The sequence below is a fragment of the Furipterus horrens genome, unplaced genomic scaffold (assembly GCF_987537825.1).
Source record: "Furipterus horrens unplaced genomic scaffold, mFurHor1.1.pri manual_scaffold_2, whole genome shotgun sequence".
Lineage (NCBI taxonomy): Eukaryota > Metazoa > Chordata > Mammalia > Chiroptera > Furipteridae > Furipterus > Furipterus horrens.
This window is the reverse complement of record NW_028327172.1, coordinates 151,935,379-151,960,116: the sequence shown is the minus strand read 5'-3', so window position 1 is coordinate 151,960,116 and position 24,738 is coordinate 151,935,379. Positions and strand designations below refer to the sequence as shown.

General features: G+C 35.9%; 1 protein-coding gene across 3 annotated transcripts in view; it reads right to left on the bottom strand.

The window, feature by feature from the left end:
- Positions 1-439: 439 nt before the first annotated feature.
- The window catches only part of ACBD5 (acyl-CoA binding domain containing 5), a 43,203-nt gene continuing 18,904 nt past the window's right edge, over positions 440-24,738 (bottom strand). For all 3 annotated transcript variants that reach the window (XM_090266637.1, XM_090266638.1, XM_090266639.1), the window contains 7 exons: positions 24,154-24,351; positions 23,041-23,147; positions 18,042-18,309; positions 15,616-15,815; positions 7,057-7,101; positions 6,637-6,746; positions 440-571 (listed from right to left, as the gene is read on the bottom strand). In XM_090266637.1, the coding sequence (XP_090122763.1) occupies positions 559-571; positions 6,637-6,746; positions 7,057-7,101; positions 15,616-15,815; positions 18,042-18,309; positions 23,041-23,147; positions 24,154-24,351 (941 nt within the window). In that variant the 3' untranslated portion in view covers positions 440-558. The remainder of the gene's footprint in view (positions 572-6,636; positions 6,747-7,056; positions 7,102-15,615; positions 15,816-18,041; positions 18,310-23,040; positions 23,148-24,153; positions 24,352-24,738) is intronic.

Genomic DNA, 24,738 nt, shown 5'->3' with positions numbered 1-24,738 from the left:
TATAATAATGTTGTTTGAACTCTAAAGTCAGAGCTGTGAACACCCAACAAAGATTATGGAAATCTTCTACTCCTTAGCATAGTAATTCAGTGACTAAGATATAAAGTCAATTTAATCTCACTTGAAATTCACTCCTGGTTCACATTCTTTCTCATATTTAATTTAGAAAATTAAAAATACCCAGTCATAAATCTAACCTCATTATCACAACTCTTCCTAAGCAGCTTATATTTCTCTATGGGAGATAATCAGGTAAACATGTTACCAAACAATAATTAATAATTTAATGTCCTTCAAGTTCAAGGGTTGGGGAAATCTATGTATGCTACTTACAGCCTAGTTGAGATTGATTATTCAAGTATCAGCAATATTAGTCCTTAAAATGTTATCATTTGTGTAGTGCAAAATATATATGTATATATGTACACAAACCAAACTATTGGACAACAAAAAGAAATGTAATCATCACAAACTAGGGTTTTCTTGTGAGCTCCACAATCCATTTCATTCCGAGGTCATCTAGGCCCAGTAGTCTTCTTAAGTAAAATACCATTTTCTTCAGTTCAGTTTTCTTTAAAAAGAAAGTAAATAACATTTCCTATGAATAGAAATGCAACCTGAACAGGAAACACACCCTATGCCAAAGAATTCTCTGAATAACATAATCATAACATTCAAATTCAAAATAAAGTCATAAAATTACAAATGATCCTTATGAACATCACATGTCACTTATAGCTCTATAGAAAGATCTAATTGCGAGTACTGACATTATCAAATAGTTTTCAATAAATAACTTAAATATACACTCTTCTTCTCATAGCTTCTAAATTCTCATCCTTTTCTAGTTGTCTATTACACAATTCATATTTTTGAAAATTATTTCATAATTTTATCAGAATGGAAAAACTATGAAACAAAATATCTTAATAAAACTACAAAAGGCTGATATGGACTATTTTCTTTTAAGATCTTATATATATTTAGAGGGGAAGGGAAGAAGAAAGAGGGAGGAAAACATCAATGTGTGACAAATATGGATTGGCTGCCTCTTGCACAACCCCAGCTGAGGACCTAGACTGTAACCCAGTCATGTGTCCTGACCAGGAATCTAAATGGTGACCTTTCAGTTCAACACACTGAGCCACACCAGCCAGGGCTGGACTATTCATTTAATCAACACATATTATGTATCTGATACTTTCTAGATACTGCATGTACTGGAGATTTAAACATAAATGAAGCAGGCTCTCAGCTCTGAAAGACCTCTTGGTTTAGTTGAGGGAGGTGGGCAGACATGAAAACCAACTGTTCAGATATGCATAATGTGATGGTTTTAATGATAGCTGAGTTAATGAGCTATCAGAGAAGGATGGGGTTGTTAGCACAAGATGCAGCAATCACATGTGATCTGAGTCCCGGGAAAAGTTCCCCCAGCTGTAAAATTATACTCTCACCAGCACTCAGGATGCCCAAATGGCTATAACTGTCTCAGTACATATCTATTCCTCCCCTCTCAGGGAATACTCTTATTCAACCCCATTCACAGGAGTGATATTTTAAATAATGGGATTATTCTTTTATCCCGTGTAGAAATCTTTTTAGGTACACCTCTTTTGCAGGAGTGACATTTTAAATTATCAGATCAGTTTTCACGTAACTCATGGCATATGATCTCACTTATATGTGAAATCTAATGAACAAAATAAACTGACAAACAGAACAGAAACAAATGGATACATGTAGCAGACTGACAGCTGTAAGAGGGGAGTGAGGAGGGGGAACTGGATGAAAGAAGGTGAAGGGATTAGCCAAAGAACATATATGCATGACACATAGACACAGACCACAGTGTGGTGAGGGCCAGAGGGAAGGGGGCGGAGGTTGACTGGAGTGCGCAAAGAGGGGCAAAATGGGACATCTGTAAGTGTCAACAATAAAAATAAAGTTAAAAAAAGAAAGAAGAGAAAAAGGGCCCCTGGAGGAATAAAACTGCAGGTGGCTCTAAACACTAAATGCCTGAGTGAGGTTTTGGCAGAAATGTCAACTAGAAGGTGCCTGAACAGTAAGCAACATTTATCAAGAGCCCATGTAATGCAGATAACTACACAAAGTCCTTTGCAGATTTATACAACTTGGGTCAATGAACACTAATGTTCTACATTATTTTATTACAATGGGGAACCACTGAGTTGGCCAGAAAGATCATTTGTTCTTTTCTATAAGATGGCTCTAGTAGTACTTAGTTGTCCTCAATTTAATTTGAAAAAATTTTGTGACATTGTATTGTGACAGCTGTCATATCAGCGTGTATTAAAAAAAACAAGTTTTTGCCTAGCCATTTTAATATTGAAGATGGTAGAAAATATGTGACATTTTTGGCATATTATGCTTTATTATTTCAAGAAAGGTAAAAACACAACTGAAATGCAAAAAAAGATTCGTGCAGTGTATGGAGAAAGTGTTGTGACTGATAGAATGTGTAAAAAGTGGTTTGCAAAATTTTGTGCTACAAATTTCTCACTGGACAATGCTCTACTGTCGAGGAGGTCTGTTGAAGTTGATAGTAATCAAATCGAGACACTAACTTAGAACAAACAACATTATACCACGCAGGAGATAGCTGACATACTCAAAATATCCAAATTAATAAAGTTATTGGTGAAAATAAAAACTACGTCTTTTATTTTGCAGAACAAAACCATACAGACTTTTTGGCCAGCCCAATAGAATAGACATAAATCACTATCTTCAGAACTTTGGAATGTTTTTCAGCCTCTTAATGAAATGTGTCTCTCCTTTTTAAAAAAAATTAACTTGCATTATGTAGGGTATGTTGTGATAAGGAAAGAAAAATTATAGAAAAAAAATGAATAAGGGGATAGGAATAAAATTCTGCCTTTGCCCTAGTCTGTTGACCTCTACTCCGGCTGTACTGCTGAGATTCTTTCCCTTCCTCAAAAGCAGAGGCTGCCTTTTTGGGCCAGTACCATCTTCCCCAGGCTCCATTTGAAGTATATTTCTCCTGAGATCCTCCCCTCCAGTTTTTAATTACTTCTTTATTGAAAGCTCAGTATTTCCAAGGAAACTATATGATAGCAAAGTTATTAATCTAGGCAGACTGATAAAAGAAAAGTAATCAGAAAAAGTAATACATTAAGAGTAGCCTTTGGCCCTGGCCGGGTAGCTCAATTGGTCAGAGTGCTGTCCTGATTCACCAAGGTGGCAGGTTCAATCCCTGGTCAGGGCACACACAAGAATCAACCAATGAATGTGTAAGCAGAACGACAAATCAATGTTTCTCTATTTCTCTCTCTCTTTCCCCTTCCTTTCCCCCTCTCTAAAATCAATTTCTTAAAAAGAGTAGTCTTTTGTACTTAACAGGTCTGCTTTCAGTATTTTAACTCATGGATAATTTTAATAGTACTATTATAAGGTTAGGTAACTGGAGAGAGGTGGCTATTGGAGACTGTTCAGGGCCTAATTTTGAATAGCTCTACAGGTGTTACTCTCCATATCACATACAGAAAGAATGTTTTTCTAATCCACTGCAGAGTGATGTGAGAAATCTCTTCTACTTTTAAATTTACATTCTTCTATACTGGAAAAATACCAAGCAGTAGACCTTCAGTATTACTTTTAATGTCAAAAAATTTTTGCATATGTATAGGACTATCTCAGTGTGTCTGTTTGGGTCCAGATGCATATTTATTAGCTGAAATGAAAGCTTTTTCATATCATGGCAATTCTGTTTGCCACCCTGCCAAGAGTGAGCATTCAGCCTTGCATGCAGCACACACTGAAAGCCTACTTACATGCCATGCAGTGTACTAGGGGATGAGGTACAGGATGGTCCCTGTTATGTGTAGGGCAAATCCTCTCCTGCCCATACTTTTCCCACCCTGACAAGACTTCTAGATCTTTCTCTTCATATCAAAAACAGACCTACTGCCTCCAGACCATACACACTGCTCTCTAATCTTCATTCCTGTAGCATCAGATTAAAAACTGTTAAACCCTGCCAGATTAAACCCTGCCTGATTAAACCCTGCCTAAATCCCCTCAAAGCCAAAACTTATCTCCAAATCAAATATGGCTCCTGTCTCTAGTCTCAGTTAATTTGTTATATATATAAGCAAATACATAAAAATCCTATACCTCATCCAAATGCAGTTGTGCAGTGCTAAATAACTTGCAACTTGGAAGGACTAAACACCTAACATACCGTGGAAAACTTGATAACGATGCAATAATAACATCAGAAAATTAAAAATAGGGAAGAATTTCTTCACTTACAGACATCTGTAAACAACTGAAAGAGGTACTTAGGAGAAATGGTATATATTTCTATTAGTAAGGAACAGTTTTTAAAAATGACTGTAGGTGCCGACTAGTGTGGCTCAGTTGGCTGGGCAGGGGCATATACGAGATGCAGCTGATCAATGCTTCTCTCTCACATAGATGTTTATCTCCCTCTCTTTCGCCTTCCATTCCCCTCACTCTAAAAAGAAATAAAATCTTTTTAAAAATATGAATAAATAAATAATTTTAGAATAACTGCTATTGGGTGACTGTTGAAGCAAAGTATAGTTTGTTTCTTCAGTCCATTTTTTTTTTCTAATCCTCACTCAAGGATATGCCTTTATTAGTATAATTGATTTCAGAGAGAAAGAGAGAGAAAGACAGAGAGGGACAGAGAAAGAGAGAAAAATATTGATGTGAAAGAGAAACATCGATCAGTTGCCTCCCATATGCACCCTGACCAGAGATCAAACCCTCAATCTAGGTATGTGCTTTGGGAGTTGAACCCACCACCTTTTGGTGTATGGGACAATGCTCCAACCATCAAGTCATCCAGCCAGGGCTGTTTATTCAGTCTTTAATAAAGTGACAAGGTACTTCAACCTTGAGCATAAATTATTAACCAAAGTAAGCTTTCAATTTTGTCTAATGCCAATTTCTTTACCCTCCAATTCCCCACTTTTTACATAGGAAACATAAAAGGGAACTTTGAAATGCATTGCAAAATATGTAAACACCTGGCTTTACCGCAACTATTCCTTGCAGCTTAAATTATTACATGTTACATTACTACATGTTGAAAAAAGGTTTGGTTCTTTTTTCTTCCTATTATCAGGGAAATCAGAATTTAAAATGTTGTACAGCATTAAACCCAACCATTGTAGGAGAAAAGTAAAATATGTGAAAGAAGAAAGAAAGAATCTAAAATAAGGTCTATATCTTAACAACTGAAATGACACATACACAAGAGGACTAGGGAGTAAATAATATTGAGAAAGCAAATTATGCTTCTGAAATCCTACTAAAGTTTTTCCAAGTGGGCAGGTACATTCCAAGAAATTAATGTGTCAAAAAACTTATTTAGTTCACCTATGAACATAAAGCAGAGAATAAGGAAGACTGAAACAATTCACCCAATGTCACATGCATTTCAGTTCTCTACTATAAAATATTATAACTGGAGCATTTACACGAGTGTTCTGATAATCCTTTCTACATCAGAGAAGGGCAAATGTTTGGTTTTTGCTTTTGTCATCAAATGTAATAATTAGAAACGTGGGTTTTTTGGTAGAGGAACACACACTCATTATTTAAACTCATAGATTTTTTAAAATGTGTTTCTACTGCACATATTTAAGAAATCACTTAACACCTTATTATCAAATACCCTATTTCTTTTCCCCATCTGTTGTCACTTAGTGGGAAATGGTGACAAAGTACAAAAACATAATCATGAGGTAAACAATTGTCCATTGACTCATCCACGGAAAGTAATTCAGTTTACACAGTACCCAAAAAAGTGCTTTAAAGATTTTTTTTTAACCCAAGAGTTTTGGCCTCAGGTATTCTTAACCTACACAATCTCAGAGCACTTTCAAGGATTGCAGTCTATTATTGTGACTTATCTGAGTTACCTCCTAGCATCCCAAACTAAACTTTCTGGCCCTCAAATAAGAATAATCCCTATTTCTAGAGACAGTCAACTACTAGGCTGAACATTTTCTGAAATGTCAACGTCTGTGGAGACATTAAACAAAGCATGCACACATTTTTTTTTTAAATCTAGACACTATCCTTTTTATTAACAAAGAGCCCAAAGTAAACATCAGACATTAAGAACATTGTTTCCTCATAAGCCATAAAACTAAGCCTATAATAATTTTCTTATAGTTGCTTAAATCAAACGTGTACAAATCCACCATATGCTCTCAAGTGAAAAACTTTTAAGTCTAATAAAAACCTAGAAACCCGCCAGATATCATTTTCAAGATAATTTCAGTATAGAATATTCAGCATGACAATATATCTATGAAATTGACCTATCCTTTTTAAAAAGATTTTATTTATTTTTTAAAAAAGAGGGGAAGGGAGGGAGAAAGAGAGGGAGAAAAACATTGATAGGCTGCCTCTGCATGCACCATAACTGGGAACCGAACCCTCAACCCAGGCGTGTGCCCTGACCAGGAATCCAACTGGTGACCTTTAGCATTGTGGGATGACGCCCAACCAGCTTAGCCACACCAGTTAGAGCTGGACCTATCCTTTACTGCAGGTGAAAACTCTGTCTATTCTAAGGACTTATATACCACTTGAATTATAAAACTATAGTATTACCTTCTTCTTCTTTGATAATATAAATACACCAACCACTGGGCAATAAAAGGCCATATGATAGCAAAGGTTAATGCACCAGGAGACATCTCAAAGGGCCACCAAGATGATTTCTAAGAAAATAAAATAAGCTGGTCACCAATCTATTACATATTGTATGTATAAACTTAAAAATAATTCAAATCTTAAAAATATGTAACTAATAATAAATCTGTTAGAAAGAGATAATCTGTATTTCAGAGCATAATTTAGTAAACGTACTTTCAGGAGTACTTCAGGCTTAAATAAACACAAAATAAATATCCTTTTATTCAAAATTCTAAAGGACAGAATTCATTTGGAATTCTTTAAGGCTTCGTATAATCGAAATTGATGGTAACTTACTTGAAACCCTGGTACTTAGATTTAAAAAAGATGTCTTACCTGTGAGGGAGGCTGACTACTAGTCTGTAATGTTGATGATTTTGCCTATAAATACAAATGAAAGTGATTTAGCTTTGACAAATGAAAAAATACAGTAATTTTTCAATTTCCTATCTTAAAAACAAAAGTGAAATATTAGTTTATTCTCTTTTGTTAATTATGCTTTGATTATCCTGAAACCCATATTGCCCAATGACAAGGTCCCTAAAATTACTAGTCAAATAAATGCCTTTGACATTTTATAGTTCAAGTTTTAGAAAATTATCAAAATATAACTTCATATTAACCTAATCCATTACTTCTTTTACACCCTTATTAAATAACCTAATCAACTTTTCAATTTTTTTTTTAATTTTTATTTATTGACTTTTGCAGGGGGTCGGGGGAGACAAACGATTTATTGTTCCACTTATTTATGTATTCACTGGTTGCTTCTCGTATGTACCCTGACGAGAGAGTGAACCCACAACCTTGGCGTATCAGAACTACACTCTAACCAAATGAGTTGCTGGCCAGGGCTCTTATTGATTCTTTAATCTCCATACAAACCACCAATTTACAAACACATTTCAGAATTGTAGTCTTCATTATTTATTAAAGTTGTAAAGATTATATAAATAATATCCAAAGATCTGTTTTGGAAATCTACAATAAGTTATAGCAGAAGAGGTATTTATTGATAGATAAGAGACATGAATTATTAGTGTTATAGGTTTTAATTTCCCCCCCAGCTTTATTTAGGTGTAATTGACAAATAAAATTGTATATATTTAAAATATACAACTTGAATATTTGATATATATATATACATTAGGAAATGATTACCATAATCAAGTTATTTAATATCTCATATAGTTACCTTTGAGAAGAGAATATTATAGGTTTTTTAATGAGAAGTATACACTAAGGATAAAAATTTGAAACTAATTTAGGAAACTGAGCTCATCCCAAACACAAGTTTCCTTAGGCTAGGTGTCAGAAACTCATTACTCCCATTTCTCCATTTATTATAACTTCAGAGAAATGATATGAAGATTAATGAGCTCATTCACTGATTCATTCAATAAATATTTACTGTACCAGTCACCATTCTGGGCAGGGAGCAAAAAGACAAAAACCACTGCCCTAATGAAGCTTATACTCTAATGAAAGGCTACGGATAATAATAAATAAACCAGTAAAATATATGATATGTCATGTAGTGGTAAATGCCATAAAGAAAAATAAGACAGGGAGGGGAGATGAGACATGTTGGAGGAGGGAAAGCTTAGAAGCATGGGTGGCCAGGGCAGGCTTTGTCGACAATTGTAAGCTATGTTGCTAACTTCTGTAGAGAGTGAACAGCAAGTACAAAGACCCAGGGTGGGAGGAAGCCTGCTGGCAAGTGTGTGTAGACCAATATAACTATACCTTGGAGGTAAAATTAAATTAATTTCCTCTGAATGTTGCATTAATTCTTCAAACTACTGAGGTATTAAGAAGTTACAGTTGCAGTATACTCAAGTGGTGAATACGGAAAGAACCTTGACAAGGTAAGAATTTTTTATAATATTAGTTGTACGTATATCTAAAGAAGAGATTTACCTTAATGGCACTTCTCCAGACTTAATGAAATAAAGGGAAGATTTATAAAACTGGGCCACTAGGTAGGTATCTGATGACTTATCTAAGGTCCCATTAGTATGATTTAGAAAGAAACTTGAGGTGATAAATCCCAATGTAATAACACAATTACTCTTCATTAAAGCAGCAACTACTAACAGATACTAAGATAGAATCAGAACTAATAAATGCAACTAGATCTGTCCAGAGAGTATCCAGCCATGCAATATGAAAAAGAGACATTTATTGAAGAAGATACAAGATACAAGAAACACTGTAGATAGGACAATGATGCCTCAGTCCCCTTCAAAGTAAGTACCTTGGGAACCTCACCCAGTTCTCCCAGTGTCTCTTCCACTGTTCAAAACACTTGGCAAAATTCTGTGTTATAATTGCCATCAGCTGCTCTGTTGTCTTTTCCTGAATCTCATTGACAGTCCAAAAATCTCTTCCCTTTCAAAGGTGATTTTAATTTTATGAAAAGCCAGAAGTCGCAGGGCACCAAATCTGGGCTGTAGGGGAGCTGAGTCACCTGAGTAATACGGTGTTTCACCAAAAAACTCTGCACAAGACATGATACATGAGCGGGCGGGTGCATTGTCATGATGAAGCTGCCAATCACTAGTTGCCCATAGCTGAGGCTGTTTTTGTCATATTGCATCTCTCAACCAATGAAGAACACTGAGATAGTACTTCTTATTAATTGGCCTGGAGGGGTGTCCTTGTGATGGACTGCACCTTCCCAATCAAAAAAACACAGTTAACATGGTCTTGACCTTGCTGTGACTTTGCCATGACTTCTTCAGGTATGGAGAACCAGGAGACTTCCAATGGGATGACTGGGCCTTCATTTCTGGATTATAGCTCTAGTACACCCATGATTCACCTCTGGTTATAACCTTACTGAGGAAATCTGGTTCATCGGTAGTGGCTTGAATCAAGTCATTAGCAACTGCAGCACAATGTTCCTTCTGTTCTAGTAGCAGAAGCCACAAAATGATATTTGCCACGACACATTTCATGCCAAGATCCTGCATCAAAATCTTGGACACAGTAGTTTTCAGAATCAGCAGATCAGCTTCTAGTTCTCTCACTGTCAGTTGCCAGTGTTTGTTGATTGCAGCCGTACACATTCAACATTCTCAGGCATTCCGCTTGTTGCGGGCCTTCCAGAACATGGATCACTTTCAACAGCTTCTAGACCATCTTTGAAGAATTTGTGGCACACTTTTATTTGTGCTGCACTTATTGTGTCATCCCAGAAAGCATTCTGAATCATCCAAATAGTTTCCACAGAGGAATGTTCAGGCTTAATGCAAAATCTGATGCAACTTTGTTGCTCTACTCGCTCAGTTATTTTGAATGTGACAGACAGCCACAGGGTTCACATGCTCACTACAGCATCTACCACCCCCAATGATTAGTACAGTGAAGTCATCATTGTTCACACGTGTGCATTCCAGTCCACTCTCCTTTGCTGCCAGGTTACACTGATGTCATACAAACCATTCTCTTATATTAAAAATGGATGGACTTTTTCTGGACAGACCTCTTCCAGTAAGTAATTTTTTTTCTAAGTAATACAGTAGTCCCTCTCTATAACGTGGTTCACTTATTGTGGCCTCATTGTATCGCAGGATTTTTAAAAATATAATATTTAATCACTTATCGCAGATTTTTCGCTATATCGCAGGATTTTGCGGACTGTATACATATGTTGTTAAAGTTACGTAGGTTTAAGAGTGTAGAATAGGACTTCCAGTCAATATGGAGGCGTAGAAAGACACACTGTGTCTCCCTCCACAATAAAGGAACACAACTACCTTAAGACCTGAAACAACCAGAAGTTCCAGAAAATCAAACTACATGGAAGCCCAACAAACAAGAATATAAAGAAGAAATACTCATCCAGACAGGTAGGAGGGGCCAAGCCAGGATGGAGAAGATGTGGTGTGGTGGCAGTAGTAGCAGCAGCAGCAGAGGGGCGGCAGCTGCAGGCTGGCAGAAAGTCAGTCACATGTTTTAAAAAGTCAGGAGGGACACCACCTGAGGAGCGTTCCCAGCTCCTCACCAGACCTCGCGGCTCATGGTTCCAGCATCAGAGGAAATCAAGCATCATTGCTTCTGACTGTGGAGACCAGTGGGGGCTGGGGTAGAGGCAGAAACTGCCGGTCTCAGCAGAGTCCGCTTTTTTAAAGGACCCGCACAGTCCTAGAACGTCCACAGATCCACCCACTCTGGGAACGACGGCCAGGGCAGCAGCTAGGGGGGCGCCAGTCCAGTGCAGAAGTGGGAGAGGTGCCTGGAAAAGGGGCGAGTGCTGGGCAAGCGGCATTGTTCCCTCTCGGACCCTTCCCCCACATACAGCGCCACAACGTGGTGAAACAGGTCGCCCTGTACTGACGAATCCCTAAGGCTCCGCCCCTTACAACGAAACAAGAGCAATAGTTATACCTGGCATACGGTGGCAAACAAACACAGGAGCCTGTCAGAATGAGGAGACAGAGAAGCATGGCCCAAGAGGGGGAACGGATCAAGGTTCCAGTGGGAGAACTAAGTGACGAGGAGAGAGCCAACCTCACAGATGAGGAGCTAGACAACCTAACAGACACAGAATTCAAAACACTGGTGATAAAGGTGCTCACAGGCTTGACAGATATGCTTGAGTACAGTAAACGCATAAGAGAAGTGAAGGCTATGCTAAGTGAAACGAAGGACAATCCACACAAAACCAGTAGTGAAGGGAAGGAAACGGGTTCAAATCAATGATTTGGAACATAAGGAAGAAAAAAACAGTCAACCAGTGCAGAATGAGGAAACAGAATGAGGAAAACTTCCCAAATTTTGCGAAGGAGATGGACATACAGGTCCAGGAAGCATGGAGGGTCCCAGGCGAGCTGGACCCAGAGGGGACCACACCAGGACGCATGACTGAAATGCCAAAGGTGAAAGATAAAGACAGAGTTCTCGGGGCAGCAAGAGAGAGGCAGAAAGTTGCCTACAGAGGGGTGCCTATAGTACTATCAGCTGATTTCTCAGAGGACACTTTGCAGGCAGGAAGGGACTGGCAAGAAGTATTCTATGTGATGAAAAGCCACCTACAACCAAGATTATTCTATCCAGCAAAGCTATCATTTGGAATGGAAGGGCAGATGAAGTGCTTCCCAGACAAGGTGAAGCTAAAGGAGTTCATCATCACCAAGCCATTATTATATGAAATGTCAAAGGGACTTACTTAAGAAAAAGAAGATCAAAAATATGAACACTAAAATGACAACAAACTCACAACTGTCAACAACTGAATCTAAAAAATAAAAACAAAATCAAACTAAGCAAACCAGAATACGAACAGATTCATAAGTATGGGGATCATTTGGAGGGTTATCAGCTGGGAGTGGGAGGGGGAGAATTGGGGAGTGGGGGAATGGGGAAATGGTGCAGGGACTAAGAAGCATAATCAGTTGGTACAAAATAGACAAGGAGAATTTACGAATAATATAGGAAAGGGTGAAGCCAAAGAACTTATATGCATGACCCATGGACATGAACTAAGGGGGGTGGGATTGCTAGAGTGAAGGGGGGCACTGGGCAGAGAGGAGCAAAGGGGAAAAAATTGGAACTACTGTAACAACATAATCAATAAAATATACTGAAAAAAAAAGTGTAGAATAAATGTAAGGTTCCTACTTCACAGGGGGGGTCTAGAACGTAATACCCACGGTAAGTGAGGGAATACTGTAAATGGTCTGGAAAGGCAAATGAAGATTCCCAAAGACACTTGCTTATACCTAAGAAGTAACCAACAGTACTTATATAATTAGCACTATGATTTTTGGCTTTAGTGATATTTATCCATATATATTGTTAAAGGAAAAAAATCCAATGACAGTTGTTAAAACATGGTAATGAAGAGTATTCAAGGGAGCATGGGCTATTGCTAATAGGGACAATTGCAGTGGGGAGGAGAGACTGAACTTAAGTCATATAGCAGGGGCAATTGGGAATTTATAATCAAAGAGTAGGTGGTGATCAACAGATGGAAAGTTACTAAGAGGAAACATCAGGAGCAAGGGAGATTCTGGCTAAACCAACCTAACAGGATTCTTGCTAAAGACAAGTCAAGGTGATCTGACCACCTGGGTGATGTTGAAAGATGAGGAGCCTGATCAGATACTGAGGGAGGGTTGTTCTGGTTAAACTGACTAAGCAGGGTTCTTGCTAAAATTGGATTTTATGAGGAAGTGAATTGATGGGCCTAAGACCGCCTGACTAAAGTCTGGTCAAGCTACAAACCTTTGTCAATATCAAGTAGCTTCTATGTAGCTTTTATATATTTAGAAATTCTATTATTATTCTATTGGTAGATTAAAATAAGGGTTACTAAATTTTCTGGAAAATCATTTTGAAGAAAATAATCTCACATAATAGTAATCATTGCAAAGAAAATATGAAGACAAAGAATTAATTTAAGCGAGGTCCTCCCTAAGGCTGTGAACTTCCTGAAGGAAGAAACCAGGCTGTTTTACATGCAATGTTGACATCATCATCTCATGTATGTTTCAGTTACTGTACTAAGAACTCTATTGTATCCTCTGAACAAGCTTATGAGGTAGATATTAATATTTTCTTTCTACAGATAAGAAAAATGAAGCTCTGGCTGGTGTGGTTCAGTGGATTGGGTGCCAGCCTGCAAACTGAGGGGTCACCGTTTCAATTCTCAGTCGGGGCACATGCCTGGGTTGCGTGCCGGGTCCCCAGTTGGGGGTGTGTAAGACGCAGCCACACATTGATGTTTCTCTCCCTCTCTTTCTCCCTCCCATTCTCTCTCTCTAAAACTGGATAAATAAAATGTTTAAAAAGAAAGAAAAATGAAGCACAGCAGAGAGCTAGAATTTGAACTTAAGTTAGTTTTCTTGAAGGCCTACAACACTGTGCTTTCTCCCTTTTCATTTTTGAATCTGTTGCCTAGAAAAGCATCTGGTCCCTGGCTATTCAACAAATATTTAGTCAGTGAATGAATCTAAGGAACTATTACACACAAAAAAATATAGCTCAGACAGTGTACTGATGTGGAAAATATACTGCATGAGAAATCAGGAAACAAGTTACAGACCTGGCTCTGCCACTAATTAATGTGTGCTCTTGGTATTTCAGCTTCTTCATCTGCTGAACTAAAGGTGTTGAACTGAGTTTTCTTCAGTTCTATGATCTACTGCTATACTATCATCAACTTATTATTTTATTTATGCAAAATAATTATGCAAATTTTACTAATATTAATTATGCAAATTTAAGGCAAAAGTCCTTAGAGTGTCACTCTTTAAATTTTGTTACTTAATAAGACAACAGTGAAAAGAAACCTTCTAAAAAAATCAAAAGCATTTTTAGCAGAATTTGAAAACCATTAAAGACATTAAACATATAAACAAAAAAAATTTTTTTAATCACAGAACCAGAAAATACAGACCATAAGAACAATAATGTTCAATAATACTAAATCAACCAATGAGGTTTCCTGCTCTTTTTTGCTTCCTTTAACAGTTCTGTTATAATACAGAGATAGTTTGATGGGATAATGGGCCTAAATTTCTTAAGCTAACAAAGAACAGTAGAATTTTCTCATTAATGAAAGATGCAAATAAAATAGTCTAATATCAACAACCTACACTTACCTGGGCAAACAAGATAATTTCATTTATTTAAGGCACTACTCTTAACATCTTTTTTATTACAGAACCCTGCTGAGAATCTGAGGAAGGCAAAAAACTCTATTCAAAAATGCAAAATCATACAAAAATTTGCATATTATTTTAGGGTAGTCATAGCCTCACAATTGTCTAGAGATTCCTAATATAAATGATAAAATGTAATTGAGAATCACTGAAATACATATAACTGAGGAACCTTGTGATAAGTTGAGTAAGTTAGGTAAAGGGTAAGATATTCACAATGGCTGTTTAGAAAGCCTACAATATTAGTTTTTTACATATATGTATATTTCATGTGCTCATCTTGTAATGGAAGCACATGTTCTCTGATTAATCCCTACAAATTATTCTTAACATCTGGTACAGCAAGATGCTTTGACGCTGTAACATATTTGAAGCTAGGTCACACATCATGGCTAGCTGCCTCACTCCTTTCTCCAACCAACGTTCTCAAGAAGGAACAAGTCAGGGGACAAATAGGGCACATCACTAGCAGCTACTTGAAAGCTCTGCAGCTGAGTCCAGGGATTATCACAGACCAGTCAAAAGTGTGACCAAAGGTGAATTGTCCCTTCCTATGAATGCTTTCCTTTTTGTTTCAGTGCCTTCTCCATACTCAGCTGTCTAGCTTTATTTAGTACAGGACAGCAATCTGCCACAGTAGAAAGAGCATTGCTCTGGGATATAGGATGTCTGGGTTCTGCCTGAGTTTTTTCAACTGTCTAGTTGTACTGCTTTTTCAAAGGTTTAATACCCTTGATTTTTCCAGGGTCAAATAATAGCAGAGGTCAATCTGTAACTCCACACTGCTCTCTGGCTTTAAAGTTTTAATCCTAAAACTAACTTATACTCAAGAATCAGTAGCTTCAGTAACTTAACATATTAGAAAGAAGTCAAGACAGAAGACAATGTTTACTGTAAAAGGATGACTCTTTAATAATGAATTCTAGGGCATTAGGTATATCTTTATTAGTTCCTTAAGTTAAACTACTTAAAAGATCTTATTCTTCTAATACCAAACAACCTAATACTTCCTCCAAAATGGTATGGCTAATTTTACACTAAAATCTTTCTCTTATATTAATTGGCATTTTGCTTTTGAGTCAGTCTTAATATTTTCAAAAGTAGGTTCTATTTATTCTTTTAAAAATCATTAAAATACATTGATTTCTGTATGTCTGATCAATTCAGATTATACACCATTTTAAAGGACCAACAAGTAGAAGGTAAGACAAATTTGGAAGATTACCTGTGAAGCTGTTAGTGTTTCCAGTTTATGAAGTCTCTGAAGGACGTTCTGCATGTCCTCCTGCAGTCGCATGAGTACAAGAGCAATCTGCTCATTGAGGCTGCCTCTTGTCCCTCTGTCGGAACCCCAGCGTTCCCCATCACCTCCACTTCCCACTTGCCGACCCTTGGTTCCTTCGCTCAAATGTTGCATCCTATGTCCTAGTTTAAGAGAACAAAATAGGTTAGTTGTAAATTATTTCTTAAAAGTAGGAATGGTGTGTTTTATTCATTTTTGTATTTCTTTGAGATCTAAATCTCCAAAAGGGAGTGGAAGCAATCAGGAACTACACAAAATAAATTATTGAGAACAAAGAGTATTTATGTACACTTTTATTTCTATTGATATATTCTTGGATTATTTTCCCCTAAGGTTTTATAATATGCTTAATATACTAGTACATAACTAAATATGCATAATTCACACAATATTCAGGGTGTATTCTCAAAAATTCTTTAATAAGAGGTAACAAGACTGAAAAGATTTGAAGACTTTCTTTAGAGTATTAAAAACTACACTAAATAGCTTTCTTTCCTTTATTAATTTTCCTTTTTACTTATTGTAAGCCTCCCAAAAGGTTTTAAAATGATTTTCCTAATGAAATATTGAAATCTCACTACTTTTAAAATTTTCTTATATATCCATCCATTTTTTTCTACACACAGATTCACATGATTTTGTATCCCACTTTTAAAAAATACTATAAACATTTATCTACATCACTAAATTTTATTTCAAAAACACTGAAATGACTAGTAAGACATGAAGCAATTTATCAGTTACTTTATTCACTTTTAGATAGGATGATTCCAATGTTTACAATTACAAATAACATTGAAATGAATGTCTTTGTACATAAATTCCTGTCCAAATTTCTGCTGATTTCCTTAGGACAAACAGATTTGAAGAATTACTTGGTCAAAGGGTTAACAACTTTGTAGAGGTTCTTCATGAGTATTGCCAAGTTATTTTTCAAAAAGGCTGAAGTGGTTCTATCCTGCAGTATATAAAAGGTACTACCAGGCTACCCTGTTTGCAGAAGTGAAATATTCTAACTTTTTACATTTGCTAATCTAATGGGTAAATTCTCTTTGTCTTATTTTAAACAATAAACAGGAAACTACTTACCTCACTGCCCTTTAGCATGCTGGAATGCTAAATCACTCGCATTCCCAAAGCCATGTCTTAATTTATTTTATATAGATTTTTCAACCACACACAGAGATAATCCTTTAACGTTTTAGAACCTCATGAAGTTAAACAGGGATTTTCCTTTTTTTATTTTTATTTTTATTTTTGTATACATTGTGAAATGACCATCATAATAAGTCTAGTTACCATCCATCACCATATTTGTGTGATAGAACTTTTAAGATCTACTCTAATAACTTTTAAATATACAATAAAGTATCATTAACTGTAGTCACAATGTTGTACATTACACCTCATGACTTATTTATTTTAGGACTAGAAGTTTGTACTTTTTGACCACCTTCACCTATTTTGCTCACTTCAAAACCCAAGCCCCCTTCCTGCCTATGAACCACCAATCTGTTCCCTGTATTTTTTGTTGTTTTTTTTTAGATTCCACACCAGTGAGATTATATGCATTGGTCTTTCCATTAATTCTCTCTTTCTTTCACAATATCTATTCATTCCTTACTACAAACGATGATAAATTATTTTTCTTCCCCACTCAACTTTCTATTACCTCATCAAATTACTCTTACTGTTTACCTTTGAATTGTTAAATGTTCTTTTATCTCTATTACATGACTTTTCAACTTTATATTGTATCTTTTGACCTAAGTAAGGAAATCTGAAAAAAACAAACAAAAAATCTAATTTTTACCGAAAGTAAAATAAGCATCAGCACAGCTGGAGCAACTGGTAAGTGATTGTTCAAGGGAATAATAAAGCATAAAGTTGGCTACCTCAAAAATTGCATAAAAGATGTAAAAACAGAAATGTTTTTCCCCATAACTTTTAAGAATACATTACTATGACTTGTGGAATCAAAGAAGTTAACTAGACATAAAAAACAGATAATTTTTACATTCCCTTCACAGATTGATAGTTCTAGTACCTCTCCTATTTAGAACCTCCCATTTCACTAGTTAATGTATATAAACAGTCTGCAAAAAACAAAAAAGAGCCCTAACTGGTGTGGCTTAGTTGGTTGGGCATCCTCCTGCAGGTGAAAGGTCACTGGTTCAATTCCAAGTCAGGGCACATGTCTGGGTTGTGGGTTCGATACCCATATTGGCGAGTACAAGTGGCAACCTATTGATGCTTTTCTCTTGCATCAATGTTTCTCTCCCTTTCTTTCTCTCTCCCTTCCCCTCTCTCTAGAAATAATAAATAAAAATCTTAAAAGTAATACACACCTCTCCCTCTTCTGACATTAGATAATTCCTCATTTTCCGCACCCTGTTTCTCACGGTGTGGTGCTCCACTGTTACTTCTGCCATCTTCTCCTCCATGCTTTACTTCACCTTTTCCTTCAACTGTTACCACTTGCATCTCCCCAATGTTGCCATTTCCAGGAGGAATTTTAACTTCTTCAGGAAAGCCAGAATTTTCCAAGGGCTTATTGGTATCTCCACCCAAGTGATATTGAAATGGTCCACTGTTTGATGTAAAGTTATCTAAAGACTACAAATTTAAAACAACAGGTAGTTAAAAACTATAAACATAAATTATACACCACGAAGTTTTCTTGGTAATAGATTACTGTTTTTAAAAAATGTTTTATGTGATTATAAATATTATTTTTCTAAAGAATTTCTTCAATTCGTATTCTGCCTCCTATATGTAGGGAAAAAATGGGATAGAAATAAATCATCCATGAGCAAAGAATTGAGAAGTTATGTCAATGAATTGTTCTCGAGTCATTCAGTCATCCAAGAAACATTCAAATGTGTACTTTAATCCTAGTTACTATGTTAAACTCCAAGGATAAATATGAAAAAAGAGAGTCACTGTCTGCTACAGGATTCTAGTTTTAGCAGAGGAGAGAAGACTTTTACAACACAGTCTGATAAGTGTTATGAAAAAGATGTAAAAAAGGTACTATTGGAGTTCATAGGAGAGGTGTCTAACTCATACTACAGTTGGGTGGAGGTTTAGTCAGGACAGCCTTCCTGGAAGAAATGATGTGAACTAAAACTTGAAGAAAAGATGAGTATAAGCCAATTCAAAGGTGTGGTAAGGATGACAGCATGTACCAATAAAGTAGTAGTGGTACAGAGGATGATTTGAGAACTTCTGAGATTACAGAATCTATACAACTTAAAGACTGAATGTGAGGAGAAAGAGAAAAGAAAAAAACAGATGGTTTTGTGATACTCAACAAGACAGGAAATATAGAAGATAAGGAGCCCTGGGTGGTGTGGCTCAGTGAATTGAGTGCCATCCTGCAAACCAAATGGTCACCAGATTGATTTCCAGTCAGAACACATGCCTGGGTTGTAGGCCATGTTTCCCTCCCTCTCTTTCTCACCCCCTTCCTCTCTCTCTAAAAAATAAATAAATAAAATATTAAAATAAAAAGATGACAAAGAGGTTTCAGGGAACAAAAAGAGAAAATGGTACAGTTATATACAAGAAAAAAGTTGAGGTTCCTAGGCAAGATGTCCAATAGGGCAGTGGAATTCAGAAGAGAGATACAGGTTTGAGATATCACTTTGGGTCATTAACATGTGAATGATGGTTGAAACCAAGGTAGTAATAATTAGGGATACATGCCAAGTTTAAGGGATCAACAAGAGGAAGGCTAGAGGTAAAAAGAAAAAGAAACCCTTCAAAAAAGTGTAATGGAAGCCAAGGAAATATTTTGAAGGAGAGAGTGACCAATGTGTTTATGATATTTAAGTGAGATAGGAAATGTAAAGGATCCATTCCAATGAGCAACAAAGGCATGTTGGCATTTATCTGAAGGGACTCAATACCATGAATGAACATACCAACAGAAAGGCTGGCCATAAAGGGACAGAGGACATCATAAGGTTAAGAGAGTACTGTATTTTGTTTTAAAGATGGAAGGAATATGAATAGCTTGAGCATAAAGCACCAGAAGGGGGACAATGGTTGGGAACAGTCTAGTGTGCATAAAAAGTGAAGATCTCCAAAGAGGTCAGAGTAAGTAAGATACACACTAGAGAAACTGGCCTTAGAGAGCAAGAAGGTCTTCCACTGAGGTGGGAAGAAAGGTAGCAAGGTCTGAGCGGGTGTCGCTTATGGCGAGGAAAAGAAGTAAGTGTCCAGGTGTGAAGCTGAAGGAGTAACAACCTAATGGTGTCTATCTTCTTAGTGGAAGAGTCAACAAAATTAATTGATGAAAGCAAGGAATGGGCCTAGTAAGTATCTATCCCCTACTCTCATCACCTGTTCTGGTAGGACTCCAGCTTCTTATGCTCCAGGTACCACTCACAGTGCGGTCTGTAGACCAGCAGCATCAGCATCAACCCAAAGCTGCTTAGAAATGGAAATGCAGGAGTCCTACCCCAGACCTACCAAATGACAAACTGTGGGGTTCAGACCCAAGAATCTATGCTATAACAAGCTCCCCAATAAAGTCTGAGAAGTACTGCTTAATAGATAAGGAGAATGTATAAAATAAAGGGGAAGAAAAAAAACCTAAAACATTTCTGTCTCTTATTCTTTTATCTTAGACATCTAACTCACCTGACAAAATTCCAAATGTGCTGCTATGCATTGGTATACTGGTTTGGAAAAATAACAGAACTATATGTATGTATATATAAAACACTTCATCTCCAAGTCTTTATTTCAGTTTCAGAACAGTACTTCCAAACTATTATCTGTTCCATTAAGTGGTTATTCCAGAACATGGTTTGCTTTTAACTTCTGCAAAGCAGTAAATGCTAATAATTTGATCTTTCAAAATCTCAACCTTTTAGAAAGGGGTCAGTAAGTTACTCAATTTATTTAAACAGGACTGAAAATAAAAACTCTGAAATAAAAAATTGACTTTCTTTTCAACAACATTTTGTTTAGTGAGATGAGGGCCTTGAAAGCATGAGGGTGTCTATCACCTCAGAAATGCAGTAAGACCATTGGGATACAGTCCTTTCAGACCATGAGCTCTCTGAGAAGGTCAGAAACCAAGAAAAGTTACATAAAACAAGGTAAAACCATTACTGTATTCAAAAACCACTACAAAAATCCTGCAAATAAAATTATATTACATTAAAAAAATAATTTATTACAGATTATCTAAAAGTAATATTATTTAAGATTGAGCTTAGATTAATAATAGGTCAGGTAACAAAACAAGATTTTAATTATACCAGCAGACTGGCTAATACCACAATGGATAAAAAACAGTTGAAGCTTGAGGACAAAATAAATGATTTTAGAGCACATTATTCTATATATCATAAAAAAGTACAGCAAAAGGGACTCATTATGAAGTGATAACTGAATTACAGAGCAATAATAATGATGGTGCAACTGTACATAGAACATAATCAAATCCAACATTCTCACGGAAGAAGGAAAAAAAGGGGAAAAAATTACAGAGGCAACATAAGTTAGAAAATACAATACAAGGAGAAAGAAATATTCCACAGACAACTACAATGTGAAGTTTTTATCATGGAAAATTTCAAACATACAAGAGTACCAATCACTGTTTCAACAATTATCACTTCAGGGCCATTCTTGTTTTATATTAGCTATGACTCCCATGTCCATCCCCAGTTAATTATTCTGAAACAAATCCTAAACATCATATTGTCAGGCTAAACACCTTACTGCAACAAGATAAATATATTAAAAATTTTTTAGTATCATTTACTCTGTGTATGTGTGTTGGGGATTGGGGCATGCTTAACTGCTACATTCAAGAGGCAATTATAAATTTTTTAAAAGTACTTTTATAAGTGGAAATTAACAAGAAAAGGAAAATGATCAAATCATAATCAGCAAACAATAAATGAATGTGATATTAGTTGTTCACAAAAAGAACTTTAACAAACATCTTGATTCTCAGGGACTCCAAAATGATCACAGAGATTACATATACTTTTTAAAGAACCCACCTAGGAAATTTGTGGGTGATAACATATAATTAACCTAGACTTGGTTAGGATGGGTGATGTGGTGGGGCTGTATTTTATCTAAGAAGGTTTCCTTTGCGAAGGACCATCTGAATTAGGGTTTAAAGCATGTACAGGAGTTAACTCAGTGTACGAGGCAGTGACTGAATTACATTTCAGCAAAATGAATGCAAAGATGCTGGTGCTGGAGGAGAGAAGGAGGAAGAACCTATCATATTAGAGGAACAAGGAGAAGGCCAGGGTGGGCATGAGTAAAGCCCAAACAGGAGACTTGTGTGAACAGAGGCCAAAAAGGTAAGTAGCAACCAGATCAGGGAAAGCCCCATGAAAGATTTTAGTCCATCAACTGACGTTTAGAGAAAATAGGAGCAAACCTAGAATCTACTAGCTAGATATTTACTGAGATTAATCTCATCCAGTCTTTGGCACCAACTTTCCCCAATCAAATCTTTTTAAAAAGAAAGGGAAAAAAAGGAAATCTGGATTTTTATCACAACATTATTCGCTACTTTTAGCTCATTTTAAGTTTGGACTTCTTACTATTATTCTATGCTAGTCATTTGTGTTCGACCTTAGTTAAAAAGTACTTTATTCATGTTTTTTAAATTTGAGAAAGCTAAGAGGTAAATTTAGTTGCACTATGAAAAAATTTTTAAAAGGAAAACAGAAAGAGAAAAAATTAAAATCATTACTTCAGTGAGGCAAAAGATAAATAATTTCCTATAAGACACACTGAACTGTGTTAGAACAAGTGTGGGGAAATAATGGGGGAAGGATTCAAAACCACCAAACATAAATATAGCTATCAAAACCACCCTAGTCATTATCAGAAAAACTTGTCATAGAAAAAGGAAAATTCGTAGAGTTTTAATATTTTTTCAAATGTTAGCTTCCAATACTGAGTCTTACTTAACTAAATTTTGAAAAGTTTTTTAACTCAAAATTTCAGTTCAACATATTAAAGTCAATGTGAAAAACAGATTTGTTTGAAAAGTATTCAGTTTTTTAAAATGTTAATATTTCAAACATAGGGACTAACATAAGGAGTTTACCCTTTGCCTCCCCATCCCATCTCTCTCAGAACATTTACAAATATTATAAATTATAATATTTAAAATTTTTGACTATTCAGGAATGTAATATACTTTCTAATTCCCAAAAACAATTTAGAATGCAAATGTTTAAACATTTTAAAGGTATGTTTTCAAAATGGTGAACATCTGGTATTAACAGAAGTAATCTATCAAATTCTGATATACCACTTTGAAAACTTACCAATTTAAAAAAAAAATGTACTTTTTACCTCTTCTTGTCCTAGTTGCTCCATAGAATCACAGTAAACTTCACTATCTGAATCACTTGTCAAGTGCTGAATTCCTGAAACATCTTCAGTATGATCATCATTTATATCTAAATATGAATAAATACCCAGGTAGAATAATTATTCTCTATCTGAAGGAAAATGCATTTATTGTTTTCAAAATTTATTAGTTATATATTATTTCATACTGGGAGACAAATTTGATTTACCAAGCCACACCATTTTTTATTTTAACTCACCAAAACTTTAAATTTGGTTAATAAATTTATTTGAAAAGATATCAAAGTATTTTATCATGGAACTATTCAAAGGCACTGTCCAGATCAAACCTTTATAGAACTTGATAACCTCTAAAAGGATACTGAACAGCAGCTCAGAAGTCTAAATTTGAAGGCAACTATTACAAGTTTGGTTGTAACACTTAGAAGTTAATATTTCTTGGTTTCTTGGCTGAAATGCAATAATGTTAATAATTTACCATGTACAAATTACATGCTCGCCCCTAGAGCCCTAAGCTATGAGTAGAACTTATCTTGCTGATTGGAGAACAAAGATATCTTATAATCAGAGGTTTAAGTTAAAAAAAAAAAAAAAGGAATAAAAGTAAAAATTTCAAAATTTTATTTTAAAATGTCATTTAAAAACAAATTGAAAATCTTGTTAAAAACATAAATGCCCTGGCCCTAATTCACCATCTTTCAAAGTTAAATAACCTTGTAAAATTAATAAATTCTAAGCTACTACTGAATAAGAAATTTTAAACGCTATAGTGCTCCTAATAATCTGAAATTATTTAAAGAATATCTTATTCACAAGAAAGAGGCTAGACAGCCCTCGCTGGTGTGGCTCAGTATAATGAGCTTGAGAACCAAGAGGTCACAGGTTTGATTCCTAGTCAGGGCAGATGCCTGGGTTGAGAGCCAAGTCCCCAGTTGGGGGCGTGGAAGAGACAACCAATTGATATATCTCTCACACATCAATGTTATTCTTCCTCTCTTTCTCCCTCCTGTCTTCTCTCTCTAAAAATAAATAAATAAATAAAAACCTTTTAAAAAGAAGAAAGAAGCTGGACAAATAATTACTCTGGGGGAATACCTTGGTGAATGCAGACAGCAGTTTTTCCAGTTAGTTCCAAGTTTTGATCTACAGGTTTGACTTCCTCGGTGCTTCTGCCACTCAGGGAAGACATGGCATGGACGGCATTCTGTACATCCTGAGCAAAGTTGTCTTTATCATAGCCCTTATTGACAATGATTTCCAAATTCTTATGCTCTGTGGATTTCTTCATCTTCTCTTTTATGCAAAAATAAAGAGATTCATAAAAGTTCACATTACATCAACCTCTGTATATGTTCTAATACCAAGTAGTATTAGAACAATAATCACTTTGAAGGGTTTCCTACTTGGATCAGAGATGGAGTGCTCCCAGAAAAGGGTTGTTTTATATGCTGAGAACTCATACAAACTGTGTGGTTTCAAAACTGCTTCAGTTTCCTGTGAATTTTCTAGATCCTCCTTTAAGAGGTAATCTCTCAAGGTCTTCATCTTCTCTCAGCACAGGCAAATTGTTCTATGAGACCCAGTAGGATAAAGAGGTACATATAGCCAATAAAAAAAATTCTTCAAAGAAGGTATTGTCATACCTTGATGAAACAGGAAGGCAAAATTAGGTTGTGCAAT